Source organism: Cynocephalus volans, chromosome 2 (genome assembly GCF_027409185.1).
Source record: "Cynocephalus volans isolate mCynVol1 chromosome 2, mCynVol1.pri, whole genome shotgun sequence".
In the NCBI taxonomy this organism is placed as follows: Eukaryota; Metazoa; Chordata; class Mammalia; order Dermoptera; family Cynocephalidae; genus Cynocephalus; species Cynocephalus volans.
In genome coordinates this window covers 118,902,126-118,921,377 of record NC_084461.1, presented here as the reverse complement: position 1 = coordinate 118,921,377, position 19,252 = coordinate 118,902,126, and the positions used below count along the sequence as shown (strand labels likewise).

Here is a 19,252-nt window from a genome sequence, read left to right as displayed (position 1 = left end):
ATTTGAAGCAACTGGGGCAAAATCTTGGTAACTGTTGTATCTGGGTGATCAGTACGTAAAGGTTCAATGTACTATTCATCTACCTTTGAATATGTTTAAAATTTTTCATGTTTAAAAAATTGATGTAAAAAAATTGAAACATTGAACTAAAAATCTTTGGTAATAAAATGTATAAAAGTTCCAAATCTATAATAAAGATTTTATAGAAAACATATAGCTTTGCCTTTTCCTTTGAAAACATTCTAAGAAATTTAAGTTCTAGTGTTAAGGCTCTGGATTCCGCCAACAACCCTAGAGCCAGGGGTGGCCTTTCTCTCTCTTCCCCTCCCTGAACACTCTGTGCCCACAGGGCAGACCGACCATACCTGCCTCTCCCAGGCCAGCCGAATCAGCCAGGAGCTGGCTTCAGAGAGCTCAGCCTCCTTGTAATGTTCCCATATGGTTTCTCAGGTTTGGAGCAAGGGTAGGATGGAGAAAGGAAGGTTTGCTGGTTGTAATACAGTGATTTTTCTAGCCTCTAAACTAAGGTGAGTTACAAAGTTGATCCCTGTTAAATACTACCACTATGCTTTGAGGGACTAACACATGCTCCTTGAATGGATACATATGTTCTTTTAATCTGTATCATAATCTCATTAGTAAGTACATTCCTGAGTTCCTTCATAGAACACTGTTAGTGCAATTTTTCAATAATAGATTACTTGATATTACTTTTTACTCGTGTCAGAGACACATGGAGGAAGTAGAGCTCATTACTGGCCCAAGTAAGCTTCTAGCTCAGTGGCTTAGACCCTCAGTTCAGGGGTCACAACATGCAAATGATGAAAAAAAATGACTCTCAGTTCCTCTTTAACTCAGCAAGTCAACTAATGACCCTGTAAGTTGGCTACTGGGACAGTGAATCCATGTATTGCCAAACCTTGCTAGAAGCCATGGACGAGACACTTGTCCTCTCTATCAACTCCCTGTCTGAAAAGTAAAGATAAAACACACCAAGACAGCTCACCCTATTTTTGCGACTTTTGTAATCTAATTAATGACTTAAGCAGTAACATAAGTTAAAATTCAAATAAACTTTAGCTTCAAAAGAATTTCTATCTAAAGTTAAAACCCATTATCTGCAGAGTTCATACTCCTTTTTCCACCTTACAACTATTCTCCAACACAATGCATTTGCAAAGTCACCATAATTGCTTGAATTTCTGAGTTACAAAATGTGTGAATTTTCCCCCATCCCAATTTCTGGTGTTTAAGAATGCCATTTCTCCTTTCAAATATTATTCATATAATTATGTTGGTTGGTTTATCTTTTGTATATGATTAGATATAATGAAAAATACCTCAGGCTCAAGTTCAAGTCATTTTGTATTTAAGCACTGATTTTACAAAATGCAGTTTGTAAAGGTGAACTAAATTTACAACTTAATTTGTTCATATAAATTGCCTTAAAAATACATTTTGGCTAAGACGTGCATAGGATCTTATATGCCTTTTGGAAGAAATCACACAGAAGCAGCTGCTTTGTCAATAAACTTGGCCAATTTCACATCTCTTTTGGTTAGTCCACCACAGTCATGGGAGGTGAGAGTTATCTGGACCTAAGAAAGAAAAAAGCAGTTTTTAAAACCCTGAGCTGCAATTCATGGTATTCTCCTTTGGTGATTCAGAAATCAACTTAGTATTCAAAATTCAATATTATTCATATATGAAAATTAGGGGGATTAAATGATTTAGCAAATACTCCACTATAAGCAAAGCACTTCCAAAACCCAGTGAACTCCAGGGGCACAGTCTGCACCAGGCCAGACCCAGCAGCCACCCAGGGACAAAATAGTTCTCTCATATGAAGAGGCAATTCAGCTGGCAGAATCTCAAATCTAGTTTCTTGGAAAAAAAAAAGAGAGAGAGAGAGACTGAGGTTCCATTTTAACTCCCATTACTTTAATTACATTGACTATTTTCAAGCCACTGAGAAAAACCAAGCTATCAAATATAATATCTTAGCAGGGGTGTTAAAAAAGCACATTTGCAAATTGGGGAAGTGGGGGAGGAACATACTGTTGATTCCTGAAAAAACTGGTTAAAAAATATGGGCAAAGAGAGGCAAGTAGGAAAGAAAATTTATCCTGGTGCCAGAGTACTTTGAATTATTCCAATAAATCACAAGAGTATTTTTCAAAGAAGAGAAAATAAAACCACACAGAAATATGAATGTGACATTCCAAATGGCATGACCATAAAGGAAAGGACACTTTTAGAGGGACATGATTCTTCTCACTGTGCCCCCTTAAAACTTTTTAATCTGTCCTTGGTCTTAAGTTAAAAGGTTGGTCCCCACTGAAGATACAAAATTTAATAGCCATTATTTAAAACACAGTTCTTAAGCAAATTTATTTCAATTATAAAGCCATATTGATCTTATTTGCTACCATTTCTTTCAGTAATTTACCTTAAGTTTAAAAATGTATCTGCATGGCTGATATTCAAGTTTAACTCAGGAGCCTAATTTGGCCCAACTTTCTCATATTAGTTTCAGTAGAAGACAAGCACAAAAAAAAAATATTCACTGTTCTTATGAGCAGACCTGAAAATTTGTAACTAATTTGCAATAATATACAGGGATTCTGAGAGAAAGGATATGAGAACACTTTCTTAAGCACAGTGACATTAAGCTGCACAAAATGACCAGGAAGAAAGAAGTTTCTTAAACTCCATAATTAAGGTGATCCCAAAAGAAGGCAATTTAGTTACCTTGTTGTACACATTGAACCATTCTGGGTGATGATTCATCTTCTCTGCTTGTAAAGCAATTCGGGACATAAAGCCAAATGCCTGTATAAGATGAAATCAGGAGTAATTACTGACATTTTCCTACACCACGTTCCTGAGAGAGACACTACAGCAATCCAACCAGATAAAGACATGCTAGGATCCTTAGGGAAGCCTGGAGGAATCAAATATGAAAGGACTGTTCTCTGCAGGCATGGGGTAGTGTTGTAGCAGGACTGTGACCTACTGCTCGATGGGGAAGAACAATCAGGCTCGAATAAACAATCCAGGAAATTGGTCTCACCCAGTGACCTGTGTGGACTACTTAATTGTCCTCAGGACAAGACTCTCCAAAGTAGCACAGGAATAATTTCCCTTTAACCCAGTGCCCCGGGTCTCACTACCTGGCCCCAAATCTTAGGAGCCACTTTTCTTGCAGCCCTGATCCTGTTGTTTTTAGTGATTGGGTTCCTCACTAAGGTATTGACCACAAGACTATGGAAAAAGGTCTTCGGAGTGTGTCATAAGCAAAAGCACTAGCAGAAATGAACAACTTCCTCGCCTCCCAGGGAGGACAGGAGGGAATGAAAGACTATTTTCATTGGCATCTAGAGTGAGACACAAAAGACTGGCTTGCCTGCTCGGGGTCTTCTTGCTACTGCCCCTCACTGCTGTTTTGAGGTGGCAGTGTACCCGCCTCAGGACTGCAAACCCAGCAACAGGCCCAAGTCTTCATACAATAGGGAAAGTGGAAACATAATTTTGTTAAGCAGAAGGCAAACTTGTCCTGAGAAGGGCAAAAACATATTTTTTTGTTATTTGCTTTCAAATTTTTATGAGGGTAATTGCAAACAATAGGAGAGACTGTCTTTATTGCGTCCAGAAGGCAGGAGACTCTAAGGTAATGACACATTAATTACAAAGTTACAGTGGAATTCACAGGCAGTATCCATTACATCCACATAAATAAATATTTAACTTCATTACCCCTATCCAGAAAAACCAATGTGATGTTAGTTGGGCTATGGTTTTTGGCTCACCAATGACATATGAATGCATTTCCTAGTTAACAGTGGGAAATATGGAAGATGTCATTTTAAACAATTGTGTATCGTTCATTATGGTTCCTATCTCAGAGCCAATTTTATCTGGACTGGAGATTTCCATTTTGACATTCAAGGAAAAGTTAGGAAGTTCAAGCAAAATACATTTAGCCATTTATGGAATTATACGTGGAAAACATATTCACCTTCCCACTCTTTCCCCTTCATAATCTGATTCTCTAGCTTATGTGAAAGCAGGGGACAAGTCAAATGTGAAAGTCTGTTTCAATTATTCAAACAGAGTTAACCCCTATTGAATGATGTATAATGAGAACATCTACTCTGCTTATAATACCTTATTCTTGTTTAGCATTAGAAAATGTACAAGGCTATTTATTAACCATCACTGACAGACAATACAGTTGTTAAGGGCAGGGCCTTTTGAGCTAGGGAGTCCTGGATTCAAATTCTGACTCTACCACTTAATTGTCATGTGTCTTAACTCTCAGCCCCAGTTTTCTTACCAGTAAAATGGGGATAATGAAAAATTCACATAATCATTCTAACTAAAAAATGAGATAAGGTATAAAAAGACACTTAGCCCGGCACATGGCACAGAATAAGAGATCAATAATGGCACATACTGCTACCACTACTGCTCCTGGCCTAACTACACAAGAAGAACCTTACAAAACGCAATGAGAGAAGAGACGCTCTCCCACAGGCTTAAGAATCTTAAGATTCCAGTTGCTGTCTCCCAGAAAAATGGTCTTTTCCTTTTCTTATTTCTCATGAATAGAGACTTACACACATATACCAAACAAACAGATACTAAATATATCATAGAGTAAGACCCTGATGAACACTCACTGGGAAAAACAGCTTAATGACAAGAAATTATGTGGGCAAAGTCAGTCACTGCCCAAGTTCTTAAGGCCTGTTGCCACAATTTCTTTGAACCATGTCATTCTAAAGGGTCCAAAGTGAGTGCTACAGCTCTTTTAGAATTTGTCAAGTAGATTTTTGGGTCTTTAATAGAAACTCTCCCCCACCCCAACTCCACCCCCAAAAGGTCCAAAGCAATGACTAGAATCCCTTGCGATTTCCCAAGAGCCAAATGGATTGAGTGGGTGACCTGAACTCGGTTAGAAGTGCTCCTCAAACCTTTGACCACCAGCATGCAATCAGCACAGTAGCAAAAGCTATTCCATAATGTATATAAGAATTAAAAGGGAACACCCATGGCCTAAGAGGCATATTGATCAAAGAAAAAGCATCTACCATATCTACATATAATTTTTTAAAAAGGACATATCCAAAGACTGTCCAAATTTATATTTTTCTCAGCTTTGCATATTTCCCTTCAACTGTCACATAATATTTGCACTTAATAAAATATCACAAAGCCTTGTAAACCATTTACACAGGATTTATTCCTAATTCTTCCTTAGGGAAAAGAACACTCAATCTGCTCTGGGCGCAAAGAGACAATTTTATAATCCTTCTTTCACATATCAGAACCAAATAATCCCTAAAATATTAATTTTTAAATCCACAAATTAAAAAAAAAATCATAACAATACACATTCAAATTAACATAAAAGAACTATTGCATAGAATTTAGATGAATGGATAAGAAAGAAAAAAAGCAAAACTTCAAAGGGGAATTTTGATTATCTGTAATACAATATGAATCTTGATTATCTGTAATACAATATGAATCTTGATTACCTGAAATACAATATGAAATAGGAATATGACCAAACAGCCAACTTAGAAGATGATGAAAAGCATCTGTCCCTTCTTTCAAAGATTTCTTCTTACAACCCTAGCTACTTGCTTACCAGGATTCCAGTTGAGCAAGCTAAAAGTACAGGCTTTCCAAAACCATTCCATCAAAGAAAGCTATAAACAGCCCAAGGCAGAAGAGACACCATTAACAACCCAATAATACTCTTAAAGGATCGGAGCGAGAAAATAGGCAAAATGAAGTAGAAATCAACAAAAGTTTAGGAAAATTAGAAAATAATAAGTATATAAGACAAACAAAGGAAATCTAACATAAAGATAATTGTTGTCATTTAACAGAACCAAAAAAAATGGAACATGAAAAAAATTGGAGATATAATTCAAGAAAAATTTCCAGAAATAAGAAATAGATCTATGAATCATGAGAATTCAACCATGTCTACATAACCTAGTAAAGTTAGTGAACATGGGAGATAAAATCCTTTTATCATCCAGTCAAAAAGATCAATTCACCTATAAGGGATGAAAAGATTCTGCTGACTTCAAACTTCCACATACCAACACTTAACATCAGAAGTCAGAGGAGCAATGCCTATAGAAGACTACAGGAAATAAAAGTGAAAACAAAGAATTTTATACCCAGCTAAACTGCTCAAAATAAATGTAACAGATAGAAATTTTTAAAATGCAATAACTCAGAGAATAATTTCCACTCATCCTTCTTGAGGAAACTATTAAAAAATGAACTATGAGTAACTAAGACATGAACGGAGAAACTATATCAACAGTACTGGCAGTGAGCAATAAATCCATTTAGCTCTAGAAATACATTTAAAACAATTGTGGGGATTAAGTTACAAAATGGAATAAAAATGTTATAAACTATTAAAAGGGTCGAAAGAGAAAGGAAAAGAAATAGGGAAGGTGGATGAAAGAACAAAATCTTTGAAAGCTGAAAGATCAAGTGTTAGAGATATAAGTACATTTAAAGGTATAACACATAAGCACTAGAACTAAAAGATAAAATAATCTAAAATTAAATTGAATAGTGAAAAAAAAAGTAATAGAAAGTAGAAGTATAATTTTGATATTGCTTAATGGGGAGGATCACGAATGCTACCCAAAGAAATAGAGGACTAAATTTGCCATGTAAAATCATAGGTATAAGAATATCCACAAAACCAAAATAAAAATATAAACATTTCCAATTAAATAAAGAAAAACACAATTAAAATGATGCAAAGAAAGCACAATCCATATCATGATTTAAAATAAAGAGAAAAGTTCTGTCATGTTTTTATAAGACCAAACATATATGTCCAATCAATAAATGTAAAGAGCCTAAATCCAAGCAATAAAAGAGAAAACTTACACATTGGATCAAAGCAAAACTCAATCATTAAAAATAAAAGCACATAGGCAAATGCAAAAAACATTTTAAAAGAAATCATGATTTTGGACAGGCTCATTTAGTGCAAAACATTAAAATTCATGAAGAAGGGTAATTTACATTTATAAAGTACATCCACAATAAAGATTGAGTACTTATAAATATCTATACTGCAAATAACATGGCATCAAAATTAATGAAGTAGAAATTATAGAAAATACTGGACAAAAAGAAAGAAACGTTTATACTTGTAGACTTTAATCCACATCTCTTAACCTATGCAGATTAAGTAAAACAAAAGGAAGGACACAGACTACTTAAATACACAATTTAAAAGGTAGATCTAATTGATAAAACTCTAAAAACTGAGAATACAGCTTTTATTATCTTTTTTTCTGGTGGCTGGCTGGTATGGGGATCCGAACCCTTGCCCTTGGTGTTAAAACACAATGCTCTAACCATCTGAGCTAACTGGCCAGCTGAGAACATAGCTTTTAAAGTTCCCATCAAACATTTACAGAAATTGAACATATATTAGCCCACAAAGAAAATCTCAGACATACAAATGGCCAACAGGTATATGAAAAAATGCTCAATATCATTAATCATCAGAGAAATGCAAATCAAAACCATAGTGTGATATCATCTCACTCCAGTTAGAATAGCTATTATCAAAAAGAAAATAACAAATGCTGGTGAGGATGTGGAGAAAGGGGAACTCTTATACATTTCTGGTGGAAATGTAAATTAGTACAGCCACTACAGAAAACAGTACAGAGGTTTCTCAAAAAACTACAGATAGAACTACCATATGATCCAGCAATTCCACTACGGAGTATATGTCAAAGAAATGGAAATCAATATGTCAAAGAGATACCTACATTCCCATGTTTATCACAGCTCTATTCACAATATCCAAGATATGGAATCAACCTAAATGTCCACCAACAGATGATTGGATAAAGAAGATGTGGTATATATACACAATGGAATACTACTCAGCCAAAAAATAGAATGAAATTCTGCCATTCACAGCAGCATGGATGAGCCTGGAGAAAATTATGTTAAGTAAAATAAGCCAGGCACAGAAAGAGAAATAACACATGTTCTCACTCATATGTGGAAGCTTAAAAAGTTGATCTCACAGAAGTAGAGAGTAGAATAGTGGTTACTAGAGATCAGTAAGGGGAGAGATAGATACAAAATTGTAGAGAGAGAGGAAAAATAAAATCAAGTGCTCTATAGCAATATAGGGAGACTATAACTTCAAGTAGCTACTTGAAGTCAACAACAAATTACCCTATAACTTCAAGTAGCTAGTTGAAAGGATGTTGAATGTTCCCAACACAAAGAGGTGACAAATGTTTGAGGCAATGGATATGCTAAATACCTATGATCACTGTACACTGTATAAATGTACCCAAATATCACATTGTACTCCATAAATATATACAATTATCATGGGTCAATTAAAAAAATAAATTAAAAAGAAAAAATGTTTTTCAGAGACAGAAGTAGATTAGAGGTTACCGGAAACTGGGGGGAAGGAATAATGAGAAGTTATTGCTTAATGGGTACAGAGTTTACGTTTAGGATAATGAAAACGTTTTGGAAATAGATAGAGGTAGTGCTTACACAGCAACTGTATGTTTAAAAATGCTTAAAATGGCAATCCTTGTTATATATATTTTGCAACAGTTTTAAAAAAAGCAAATCTCAATCAATCCCAAAAAGTAGAAATAGTACTGACAACATTCTCTGATAAAATTAAAAAGAAAACTTGTACATAAAAGCAAGAAAAAGCACTACATGGAAAAAATTTTAAATCTTTCTCTTAAAACTTTTGCATCAAAGAGGAAATCAAAAACTGAAATTGAATAGAAATTAACAATGCAAGCATTCTTAATGTATCTTTTACTACTAATGTATTAATGTACCTGGGATACATCTAAAGCAATAATGAGAGTAAGCATAATCTTTAAATACTTAAATTACCTAAATTAATAAAATTACAAGAATAAAAATAAAGCATTTAACCCAGGAAGGTAAATAACAACAAAATAAACTTAGGGAAAAGAGCAGGAATGAATATAAGTAAAGAGAAAAGCAGACGTAAATGAATTAAAAAAGCAAAGACTAGGGCCGAGCCCGTGGCGCACTTGGTAGAGTGCTGTGCTGGCAGCGCAGCGACGCTCCTGCCGCGGGTTCGGATCCTATATAGGACTGACCGGTGCACTCACTGGCTGAGTGCCGGTCACGAAAAAACGACCAAAAAAAAAAAAAGCAAAGACTAGTAAAACTCATAAATGCAAAAGCTGGTTATGTGAAAAAAATTACATGATACGAAATTGGTTACTTCACCAAAAAACAAGCAAACAAGAAAAAAGGAGAGAAAGCACAGATAAACAAAACAAGATATGAGAATGGGGAACTACAGATTCAAAAGAAATTATAAAATATCCAAAAAATAAAAAATAAATTTTAAGCAAATACAAAGTTTATACAAATAAATATTAAAACATAGGTAAAATAGTTTTCTGACAAACAAAAATGATTAAAACTGACCCCAGAAGAGAAAAAAAATCCAAACAATTAAATAACCGTAAAAGAGAAAAATGTGTCTAACAGTGACATCCAAATAATTTCACAGATCTGGATTCTGTGAATCCAAAGGAATTCTACCAAACCTTTAAGGAATAGTTAGCTTTAGCACTGATTAAACTGTTCCAGAGCATAAAAAAAGAAGAAACATTTCCATATTATTTTTATAATCCATCATAATATTAACTACAAGATCCCACAAAGATAGCACATATAATGAAACTATAGATTAATACTTTATTAGCTAAAATCTTAACAAACAACCTAACAACACACTGAAAGAACAAAATACTATGATCAAGTAGGATTTATTCTGAGAATGCAAGGATGGCTCAACTTTAGAGAATACATTAGATTTTTATACATTTTTTATAATTTATATTATATTTAATATTGTATTTTATAATTTACCATATTAATAAATCAAGAGAGAAAAATCATATAATTTCCATAAATTCAGAAAAGACATCTGATAAATTCAGTATCTATTATTTATTAAAATTCTTCATGAGGCAGGAATAGATGGACACTTCCTTAATATGACAGAATATATTCTCAATCCAAAAGGCAGAATCATTCTTAACAGGGAAACACCAGAAGACTTCCTATTTAAGTCAAGAATAAGACAAAGAAAAAGTTAACAGTCTTCTCATACAAACAAAAAACAATTAGAAAATACATTGGAAGATCCCATTTTAAATGGCACCAAAAATAATCTGGGAGTAAACTTAACAAGAAATGTATAAATTCTATATGCACAAAACTTTTAATCACTTCTAAAACACAGATAAATCTTACTACATTAAATTTTTTTCTGTATGGCAATAAAAAACAACAAACAAAATCAAAAGACAAACATACTATATTTGCAATATGTATTTCCTTAGCATAAATTCCTATATATTAATAAGAACCAACTACCCATTTTTTTTAAATGGTCAAAGGACATAACAGCAGAAAAGAAATTTGAATGGTTCTGAAACATAAAAACTGTTCAATCTCATTCATGATAAGAGAAGCACAAATTAAAACTAAGTAAGTTAAGCCTATTCATTTGGCAAAGATCAATGTGTGGTAATATTCTGTTGGTGAAGATAGAGAAGAAAAGGCACCCTCATACACTGTTGGTGAATATAAACTGATATAATCACCATGGAAGGCAATTTGACAATATCTATCAAAATAACAAACATCCATGCCCTTAAGAAAAAATGTCCTTGCCTTGAGATCAAACAATTCCACTTCTAGGAATCTGTCCTGCAGACACACTCACCCATAAATTACATGAATAGTCACTGAAACACTGCTTATAATAGCTATAGACTTGAAGCAGCCAAGTGCCCATCAATAGGAAACTGATTAAATAGATTACAGTACATTCAGACACTGGAATACTATTCAGCCATTAAGCCAAACGATCCAACTAATTATTCTCTGACATGGAAGTACCTCCAAGATACATTACTAAATGAAAAAGAAAAAGATGCATAACAATAATATATGAATTATATAAAAAAGAGAGAAAAAAATTATAGGCATGTATATGCATTAATATCTCTGGAATGATATATAAGAAAATGACGGGCTGTGTGGGGGCTAGCCATCAGTTAGAGTGTGGTGCTGATAACACCAAGGTCTAGGGTTCAATCCCTGTACTGGCCAGCCGCTGAGAAAACAAAACAGAAGGATGGGGATAATGGTGAATTTGGGGGAGAAGAAGGAGCGGAATGGAGAGTAGGAACTGGGTGGATGAGAATCAGGAACAGGAAGAGACTTACTATACTCTTTGGTACCTTCTGAATTTTTACCATCTATATACCTGATCTCTTTTTAAAAATTAGTTGCGGAAAAAATGAACAAGCCATGCAAATGAAGTTCCCACCGTAAAAGGAGCTTGGATCCTGCAGAGTATGAACCTGGTTCATATTAAAATATTTTGGCTCATGTTAACTTCTTAACATATGCCTACCTGTTTAGGTGGGTTTTTAGTGCCAATTTACAGCATAGTTTGTCTATGAGCCATGTTCTGTTGAGCTACGGCCATTTCAAACAAACATATGGCCAACAAATAACATATAATGGCTGATAATAGTTTCAGTCTTTCCTCTATTGCAAATTACAAACATTTTATGAACAAGTCAATGAATGCATGATGAAGTATGACTTTTTAAGTCACTCTGCCATTTTAAGGAATGTAAGCATTACAATCACAGCAAATTGGGCCAATGAAGTTTGTCATTTGGAAATCTCCAAACCATCAGCAATTAAAGATTTTTCTGTGAACCCCAAATCAAGTATTCTTTGGGAACTTTAACTTTTCTTAAAGTTCCTTTTGTTTCATTTTATTCCATGAAACTATGAAAGACTATCAGATACACAAAACCAAAACAAAAATCCTGTATCAATCTGTGAAATGTTTAACAGCACCCTGAATTTAAAATGCAGCTTCAGTCCAAATAACATGTATGATTTATTAAAGTTCTAAGACTTAACTTCTAGCACATATTTACAATACGAATCTTTCATTACTCACAGCAATTCTCTTTGATATACATTCTTTACATCAGCTGCCTTTTATATTTTGATTATAGACTATTTTAATTATGCACTAAAAAAGAACATATCTCCCACTAAGAAAATGAGCACCAGCTACTCCAAAGTAATTTCCCCAGTACAATCTCCATTAAGCCTCTAAATACTTCCTTTACTAATTCAATGAATTAGAACTCTATTGTTTATGAATCACCTTTATGTTTGTAGGCCTATAACCCTTCTTTTATAAAACACGATTGCTATGGAAGGAAATGATATTTATGTCTGATTAGAAATGAAAACACTATTACATAAATCAGTTTGGGCATTTCTTCACGTCTTGAAACATGATCGGCAATTTACTCTAATTGGTGATCAAGGAAACTATCTTGTGATCAATTAAAGTAATTACCAGATTCCGGCAACACAACCTACCTTAATTTCAGCTAGAGTCTGCACTTCTTCAACTTTAATTAAAAATAATGAAAATTATTAAGCAAAATGCACAGCAAGATCATTGCCAAGCACGCACATGTCACAGGACAGGACCTTCCCTTGGTGTTGGTGACTTAACAATCACATAAACGTTGCTTGGCACACCAAGGAAAGGCTTTCTTTGCCCCAGAATATGATTATACGTCTTACCATGACTTTCACATGGAAAATACTGTTAACTATTCTTACCACTGCAAAGGAAACATCAAATCTTAATTTGCAGGCAACACAAGAATATTCTCAACTAGAATTGTAAGGAACAGACCCAACCAAAGATGTATTTGATCCATGCTATTTTTTTCTGGACTGTCAGTCGTATTTTGAGCATGGTGGTCAACTGCAGTGACTTTAGGGTCAGAGAGTGAGGTTCAGTTCCTAGCTGTGCTATTCACTAGCTATGTGACCTCATAAAAATTACCTAACCTCTGAAATGAACTTCAGTTTCCTCATATGTGAAAGGGGGATAACTCATGTAACACACTTTATGGTATGCCTGGTACTCTATTAAGCACTCAATGAATGCTATCATCATTAACAACCCTATAACATTATAGGGTCTGTTGCCTGGAAAGGAAGAATTCCTTTCCAAACATAGCAGAAGACCAATTTGAAAGACAAAAAAATTCACCTTTGCAAGGCTGAGAAAACCAGAAACATCTTTAGAACCGTCTAAGTGAGTGTAGGCATAGGAAGATTTTCTTGTGGAACTGGCAATCTGTCGGTGAGCATTTTAGTCAAGCAGGTGACTCATGTCGCCCCTGAGGAAGTGGGACTAAAGGCCTTGCCTGAGGACCACTCCCTGGGCAGTTCAGTGTGTGTGTCTGGAGGCAGACACAACCCCCACCAATCCCGGGCCTCTAGCCCATCTGCCCTCTACTTGATCCACTACAGATCTCAACATTTCCAATAACTCAGGCCAAGAATATCCAACTCTAAAATTAAAACTGGCTTCCCCAGGCACTAACGACAATATCCACAAGCTACTGAAAGAGCAGCCTGCTCTGCCACGGCCCAGGCTGAATTAGTCCCCTCTTAGCTAGTGGTAATAAGTACTCCATCTGTGAGATAGCACACTCACTTCTAAACATTGCCTTCAAAAGCTGTGTTCACAGACCATAACATTTTAGAACCTTTTTAAAAGAAAGTTCTTAAGTCACCATTTTTGGCAATTACCATTATATCCTAAACAGCCAGCTGGAAAAATAAGGCAGCTCTCTAGCTAATGACATGGTACCATCTTCAATATATATTGTTAAATGAAAAAGCAAGATGCAAAACAGTTTTCCTTTGCAGAATTAGGACCTATCACTACATTAGTAAATTCTTCCTGAATTCATAGGCTAGGAAAATTCCTCTTTGATAGGGGTCTACTAATATAAATCCACTCCTCTCCATGTAGCAGAGTTTAACCAACATAAACACCACTAAACACAATTTTCTAAGGTTCCTTAATTCTGTTCCATTTTTAGTGAAAGTTCTCTAACTAGATAAATTTTGCACAGCTGATGTGTACAAAAAAGACTTTCTGGCCAAGATGATCACAAGCTGAGAGTATCTTTTTCTTGAAAGGGCACTACTCACTTCTGAATTCCTCTACACATAATTTGAAATTACCTTTCCTCACATCTTCATCAGCTACTACTGTCTGATTAGTTCCTTCTTGAGTTTCTCACAATCCTTCAATTTTGCCCTCTTAAAATCGGCACATTACACCAGTTTTCTACTCTCTCCCCCTAAAGCAGACCGGAACACTGGTTGCAAAACCACTCCAAGAGGAACCCACCAGAAAAGCCACTTACCAGAGTTCCCTAATGTCACAATAACTCCTGAGGCCTCACTGTTCGTTGGGCTGCTCATTATTGCCAGTCCGCTGCCTCAGGAAAGCTCTCAGTTCCCTGAATTGCTGATAACCCATATTTGTTAACTTTCAGGGTCTTATGAGATGAGAGGTATCACAAAGTCTACCAAAGACTTTTGTTTTATTTTAGCTATCCTTTCAGAACTAGAATTTAATTAAGCTCCTTGGTATTGCCATCATTATAAAATTTATAAAAATTTAAATTTATATAGAAAAAGTATTCCTAGGCTTCAACTTCATGCATTCAAATCACTAAGACACATGCATATGTGGCCAAATACATTTTTAAAAATTGAATAACATGCAAAATGGCAAAGTCTACCCTAACTTTTCTTCTTTATCATCAACTAGCTCCCTTCAAGAGACACAACTACTAACATCGTTTAATTCCCGTTTATATCTGACATGAAACCATCCTCCCCTATTATCAGATTTTTAAAAATCTCTATGCATCTACTTTTAAAGAGAGAAAGAAAAGGCAAAAAGGCTTCTGCTCAAATTGGGACATGTTAAATTAAACAAAGTCAAGATCCTGTAACAATAACCAAAAGGGTGAAGGACAAGAACAAAGTCTCAGGGCAGAAAGAACACCCACTCCACCACCTGTGGGGCGATGGGGGCAACGGGGAACTCAAAAAATATTTTAAAGAAACAAAGCAACAACTAATTTGACTTAATGGTACAGTAAATACATTTTTCACAAGCAGTACACATTTTGTAAAATGGAACATCACCTCATTTCATATAGTAAAATACCAGATGGTATAAAGAGGTATGCACAGCATCAACAAATCCCTATTTATCCTTTCTTTTACTTATTTGTAAACTGGGAATCAATTCCCCTTTTAAGAGTTTTAAAGCAAAGTTTATGCAACATTTCCCAATATTTTCTATAAGAAAAATACATCACCCAAATATTGGAGCCTGTTTGGACATCCCGATAACTGCACAAAGGACCTCCAGTGACAGACAGTGGCAATGTGTCACTGGAAGAGAAAAGCCCACCAGATCTATGTTCCAGAAACTATGCCAAGCAAGAAGCAGCCCAGGAAATAGACCATCTCATAAGTTGTATTTATTTGTTTCAAAGTGCACACAGGGGTTGTGAACTTGGAAAGGTCCCTGAACCTGCCAGAGTTTTCAGACATTGAGCTAAAGCAAGCCACAAATATATTCAGAATTTATCCTCAACCTGTTATGATGAGGCCTAAGAAGAGATAAATTCCTACACTTACACATTGAAAATAGGGACGTTTTTGTTTTTGTGTTTTAAACAATAATGCTAAATAATTAAAGAAAAATCTCAGGTCTTAAGGCCACATGGAGAGTAAAGTAAACTTAACACTTACCCTATTTCTGGTATCGAAGACTCAAGGTCTGGTGAGTGCTGTCATCATATCCTGAAAAATTCTAATCCCAGCTATGTCTCGTTCCATGGCCTTGAGCGAATCCCAAACCTCTCTCCCCTCTACTAGTCTGTGTAAATTTAAGGCTCTACTGCTTCTCAATGTCACTGTGGGTGTGAGGTCTTATAAAAATGCAGAGTTCTGTGCACAGAAAACATGCTACCATCAGATTCTGAAAAGGCTCCAATTTGCTTGAATCATACACAAAGCAATTTTGTGCCATTTTTCTTAATCTAGAAAATTTGTTTTGTGTGGATAAATAAAATTGCCTACATCTTGAATACAAATGAAAAATTATGTCTCTAGGCCAAAAATTCACAAATAATGCTAATAACTCATAAAACAGCAATGAATGGAGGAGACATTTAAAAGAATAAATACTTAAGTCAATTCTTTTCCAGTATTCCTATATAAATTACCTTAACTTCAGCTGCTGATCTAGTAAGGTTTTTTTTGTTTTGTTTTGTTTTTTTAGTTTTGGGGGTTTTCTTTTATAATTCACAATATCCTGAAAGAAAGAAAAAAAAAAGGGTTTGCTTTCCCGAACGTGTATAAATGAGAATGCTTATTTTCTCCCCTCCGAGCAGACTCCCATTCAGTTCCACCACAGAGCAGTCACCTTCTGAGTACAGGTGAGGCTGGCGGGCAGGCAGCACACAGCAAAGCTCCATCTCTGCATAGCTTGTTTACAATCTCACCGGAGGAAAGCAATGCAACTGCCTCTAAAACATTGGGGCAAAAAAAGCACACCGATGCAGTGGGAGTGCTCTGCCATTTGATGCAAGCGCTACAGAGAAACTCTTCCCTTTTGTTTTTAAAAGTTTATTTCATACCTTATGTAAATCATACTTTATATATTAGGCAATAATATTTAAGAAATACTCAAGTCAAATTAAAGGCTTCAATAGCCTTGCCAAAAGCACTGTGATTTTCCTATAAAAAAATTATTCCAATTTGTTGATCTTACATAGGATGAAACATACTGTAACAATCTTCATAATTTATGTCCTGTTGGGACACAATGATTTAAAGTAACATAATACAGAGCTGCATCACAGCTAATCTAAACCACCTGACCAGATAAACACCAGCTTCCCTTCTCTCTTCAGCAAGGGCATTTCTGTTTATTGTCATATCATTTCCTCATTCTAGGAACATACAGAATGAATTCAGCTAACCTGAATTTCAGTGGGAGGCTGAGATGACCTTTCCCATGTCAGGAGTTTTGTGAGCACACAAGTACCAGTACAATGTCAAGGGTTTACAAGACAGAAAACAATCCGAGAATTCCACCCTCAAAATCATTTACAGCGAAGCAAATATGGATTCATCCAGTACAATCTGGACCAGGTGTGGTGCTAAAAACCACAGTCTTTTGGTTGTTATTTTTTGTATAGTTGTTCTTAAAAAAAAATGTTACTGGAGAGGTAATTCTTTAAAATTAATTATGGGGCTTACTGTGAGCCAAATTTTAATAAATGCTTCAATCATGCCTCTTATGCTCACAGGTACTCATGATCTGATTAACCAAAGAGAAACACCCTAATTAACCAATGTCTTTTGGGGATGAGGAATCTCGGTAGAAGAAAAGACAGAGCAAATATGGCACTGACTATGTTCATTTCTGGTATACAACTGCACAGGCAGATTTCAAATTGCGGGATTTCTCCAAGGTCCAAATCCCCTCACCCTCTTCACATATGCAAAGCCTTACTAGGCACAGGGAGGTTTTTAGGGGAACTTAAGAGAAGGGTTTAAAGTTTCAATCGTGAAAGAAAAAGTGCAGGAACACATGTGCACTCAGCAGATAACAATTCACTGAAAATATTTTAAATCAAAACAAAACGCCTGTCTGACCAAATTTTTATAAACTTGGTTGGGGAAGAGGAAAACAAACAATTGTTTAAGGGTGGTTTCCAATATTGCTTTCTGCTGTTACTGAGAATTTTCAAAGCTTTTCATGCTCCATTGGAAACGGCTCTGCTTCACAAGCTGTTCTGGTCCGTCCTGCCAAAGAAATGGTCTGATACACTTTATTAGAAGTTTATCAATTTGCTTACCCACGCAAATATATGTAATTATCTCTGCCCATAAAGGCCAATGTAAAATAGGTTTCCTCCTCTGAAAGCACTGAGATTACTAAAACACAAATGGATGAGACAGGACTAGCTAACACCAGGTGTTTGCTACCCAACCCAGGGTCCGCGTTGCAACATTCTAACCCAATTCTACCAGTTTCAGAATTCACAGAACCTAAGCCAACTTAGGTTACACCATCTTTCAGTCTCTCACGGGTGTCTGTACAGGAATGGAGACAGCAAGTAGCGACATTTCTGTCACAATGTTGAGCATTTTAATTCAGGAAATTAAAAGAAAAACATAATATTGAAGTATCCTTTTTCAGGCAATAGACATTCAGTAACTTGGGTTTGAACTTGACACCATGCACATTTGTAAAAAGTTAAGGTAATGGATTACAAATATGCAGTATTGGTGACATTCTAAGTTCATGCTATCAACAGTGAATTTTCATTAACAGTGGATCTTTTTTGCCCAAAAGTATTCATAACCCAGACTGAGACCCCACTTGCTAATTCATGTTCCCATGATTTTTGGAACTTATGTACACTTTTCCAGGTTCTCAGAACCATTTCAAAATCAGCTCTCATTGTTCTGAAGTCACAAGGGCCTTAGGTCACCATGGGTTACTCTGGCCTCATGCGTGGGTAGGGGTACTCACATGACATAGAGCCTGTCTGTGGGCTATGACGTGACTGTCACCAAACTTTGACCTTCTCACGATCCTGAACCTTCACTCTTATTAATATGTATACCAGAGGGCTATCCCATCAATTCCACTTTTAGATTTATACCCTATGGAAACTCTCACACCTGTACACAAGGAGACACAAGGATACCTGTTACAGAACTGACAGTATAACAAACATCAGAAAGAATCTAAATGTCAATCACAGGGGAATGGATAAATTATAGTTAATTTACTTAAATATTTGATTTGCAGAAGAATAGAACATTTAAAAAACACATCTACTGTATCAGAAGCAGTGCAATAAAAAGGAAAGAGTATCAAACCAGGAATCCAAAACCTGGGCTCTTGACCCAGACCCTGAGCAAAGTGCATGACTTGGCTGGGTTGAGTCTCTCTTCTAGGTAAGAGGAGATGATGTGCACCAATCACATGGCACTGTGCCCTCACACAGCAGTAATGTTTAATTTAAAAACAAACAAATGAACAAAAACCCACTGGGGGCTGGCCCATTCGCTCAGTTGGTTAGAGAATGGTAGTGTAACAACACCAAGGTCAAGGGTTCAGATCCCCATACCAGCCAGCCGCCAAAAACAAACATAAAAACCTAGGTAATTATATCATCATCTAGTATGCACGAGG

The 19,252-nt window shown here is 35.7% G+C and overlaps 1 protein-coding gene and 1 non-coding gene across 5 annotated transcripts in view; one reads left to right on the top strand and one right to left on the bottom strand.

Annotated features, from left to right (window-relative positions):
* Positions 1-1,347: 1,347 nt before the first annotated feature.
* PCBD2 (pterin-4 alpha-carbinolamine dehydratase 2) overlaps positions 1,348-19,252 on the bottom strand; it is a 52,316-nt gene continuing 34,411 nt past the window's right edge. For 2 of the 4 annotated variants that reach the window (XM_063085842.1, XM_063085839.1), the window contains 2 exons: positions 2,752-2,832; positions 1,348-1,598 (listed from right to left, as the gene is read on the bottom strand). In XM_063085842.1, the coding sequence (XP_062941912.1) occupies positions 1,503-1,598; positions 2,752-2,832 (177 nt within the window). In that variant the 3' untranslated portion in view covers positions 1,348-1,502. Of the gene's footprint in view, positions 1,599-2,751; positions 2,833-3,406; positions 3,557-19,252 lie in introns of those variants that run through there. The other 2 variants (XM_063085843.1, XM_063085841.1) reach the window with 2 other exon arrangements.
* LOC134371357 (U7 small nuclear RNA) lies at positions 4,798-4,859 on the top strand. Its single transcript, XR_010022786.1, has one exon. It is a non-coding gene; the product is annotated as a U7 small nuclear RNA (small nuclear RNA).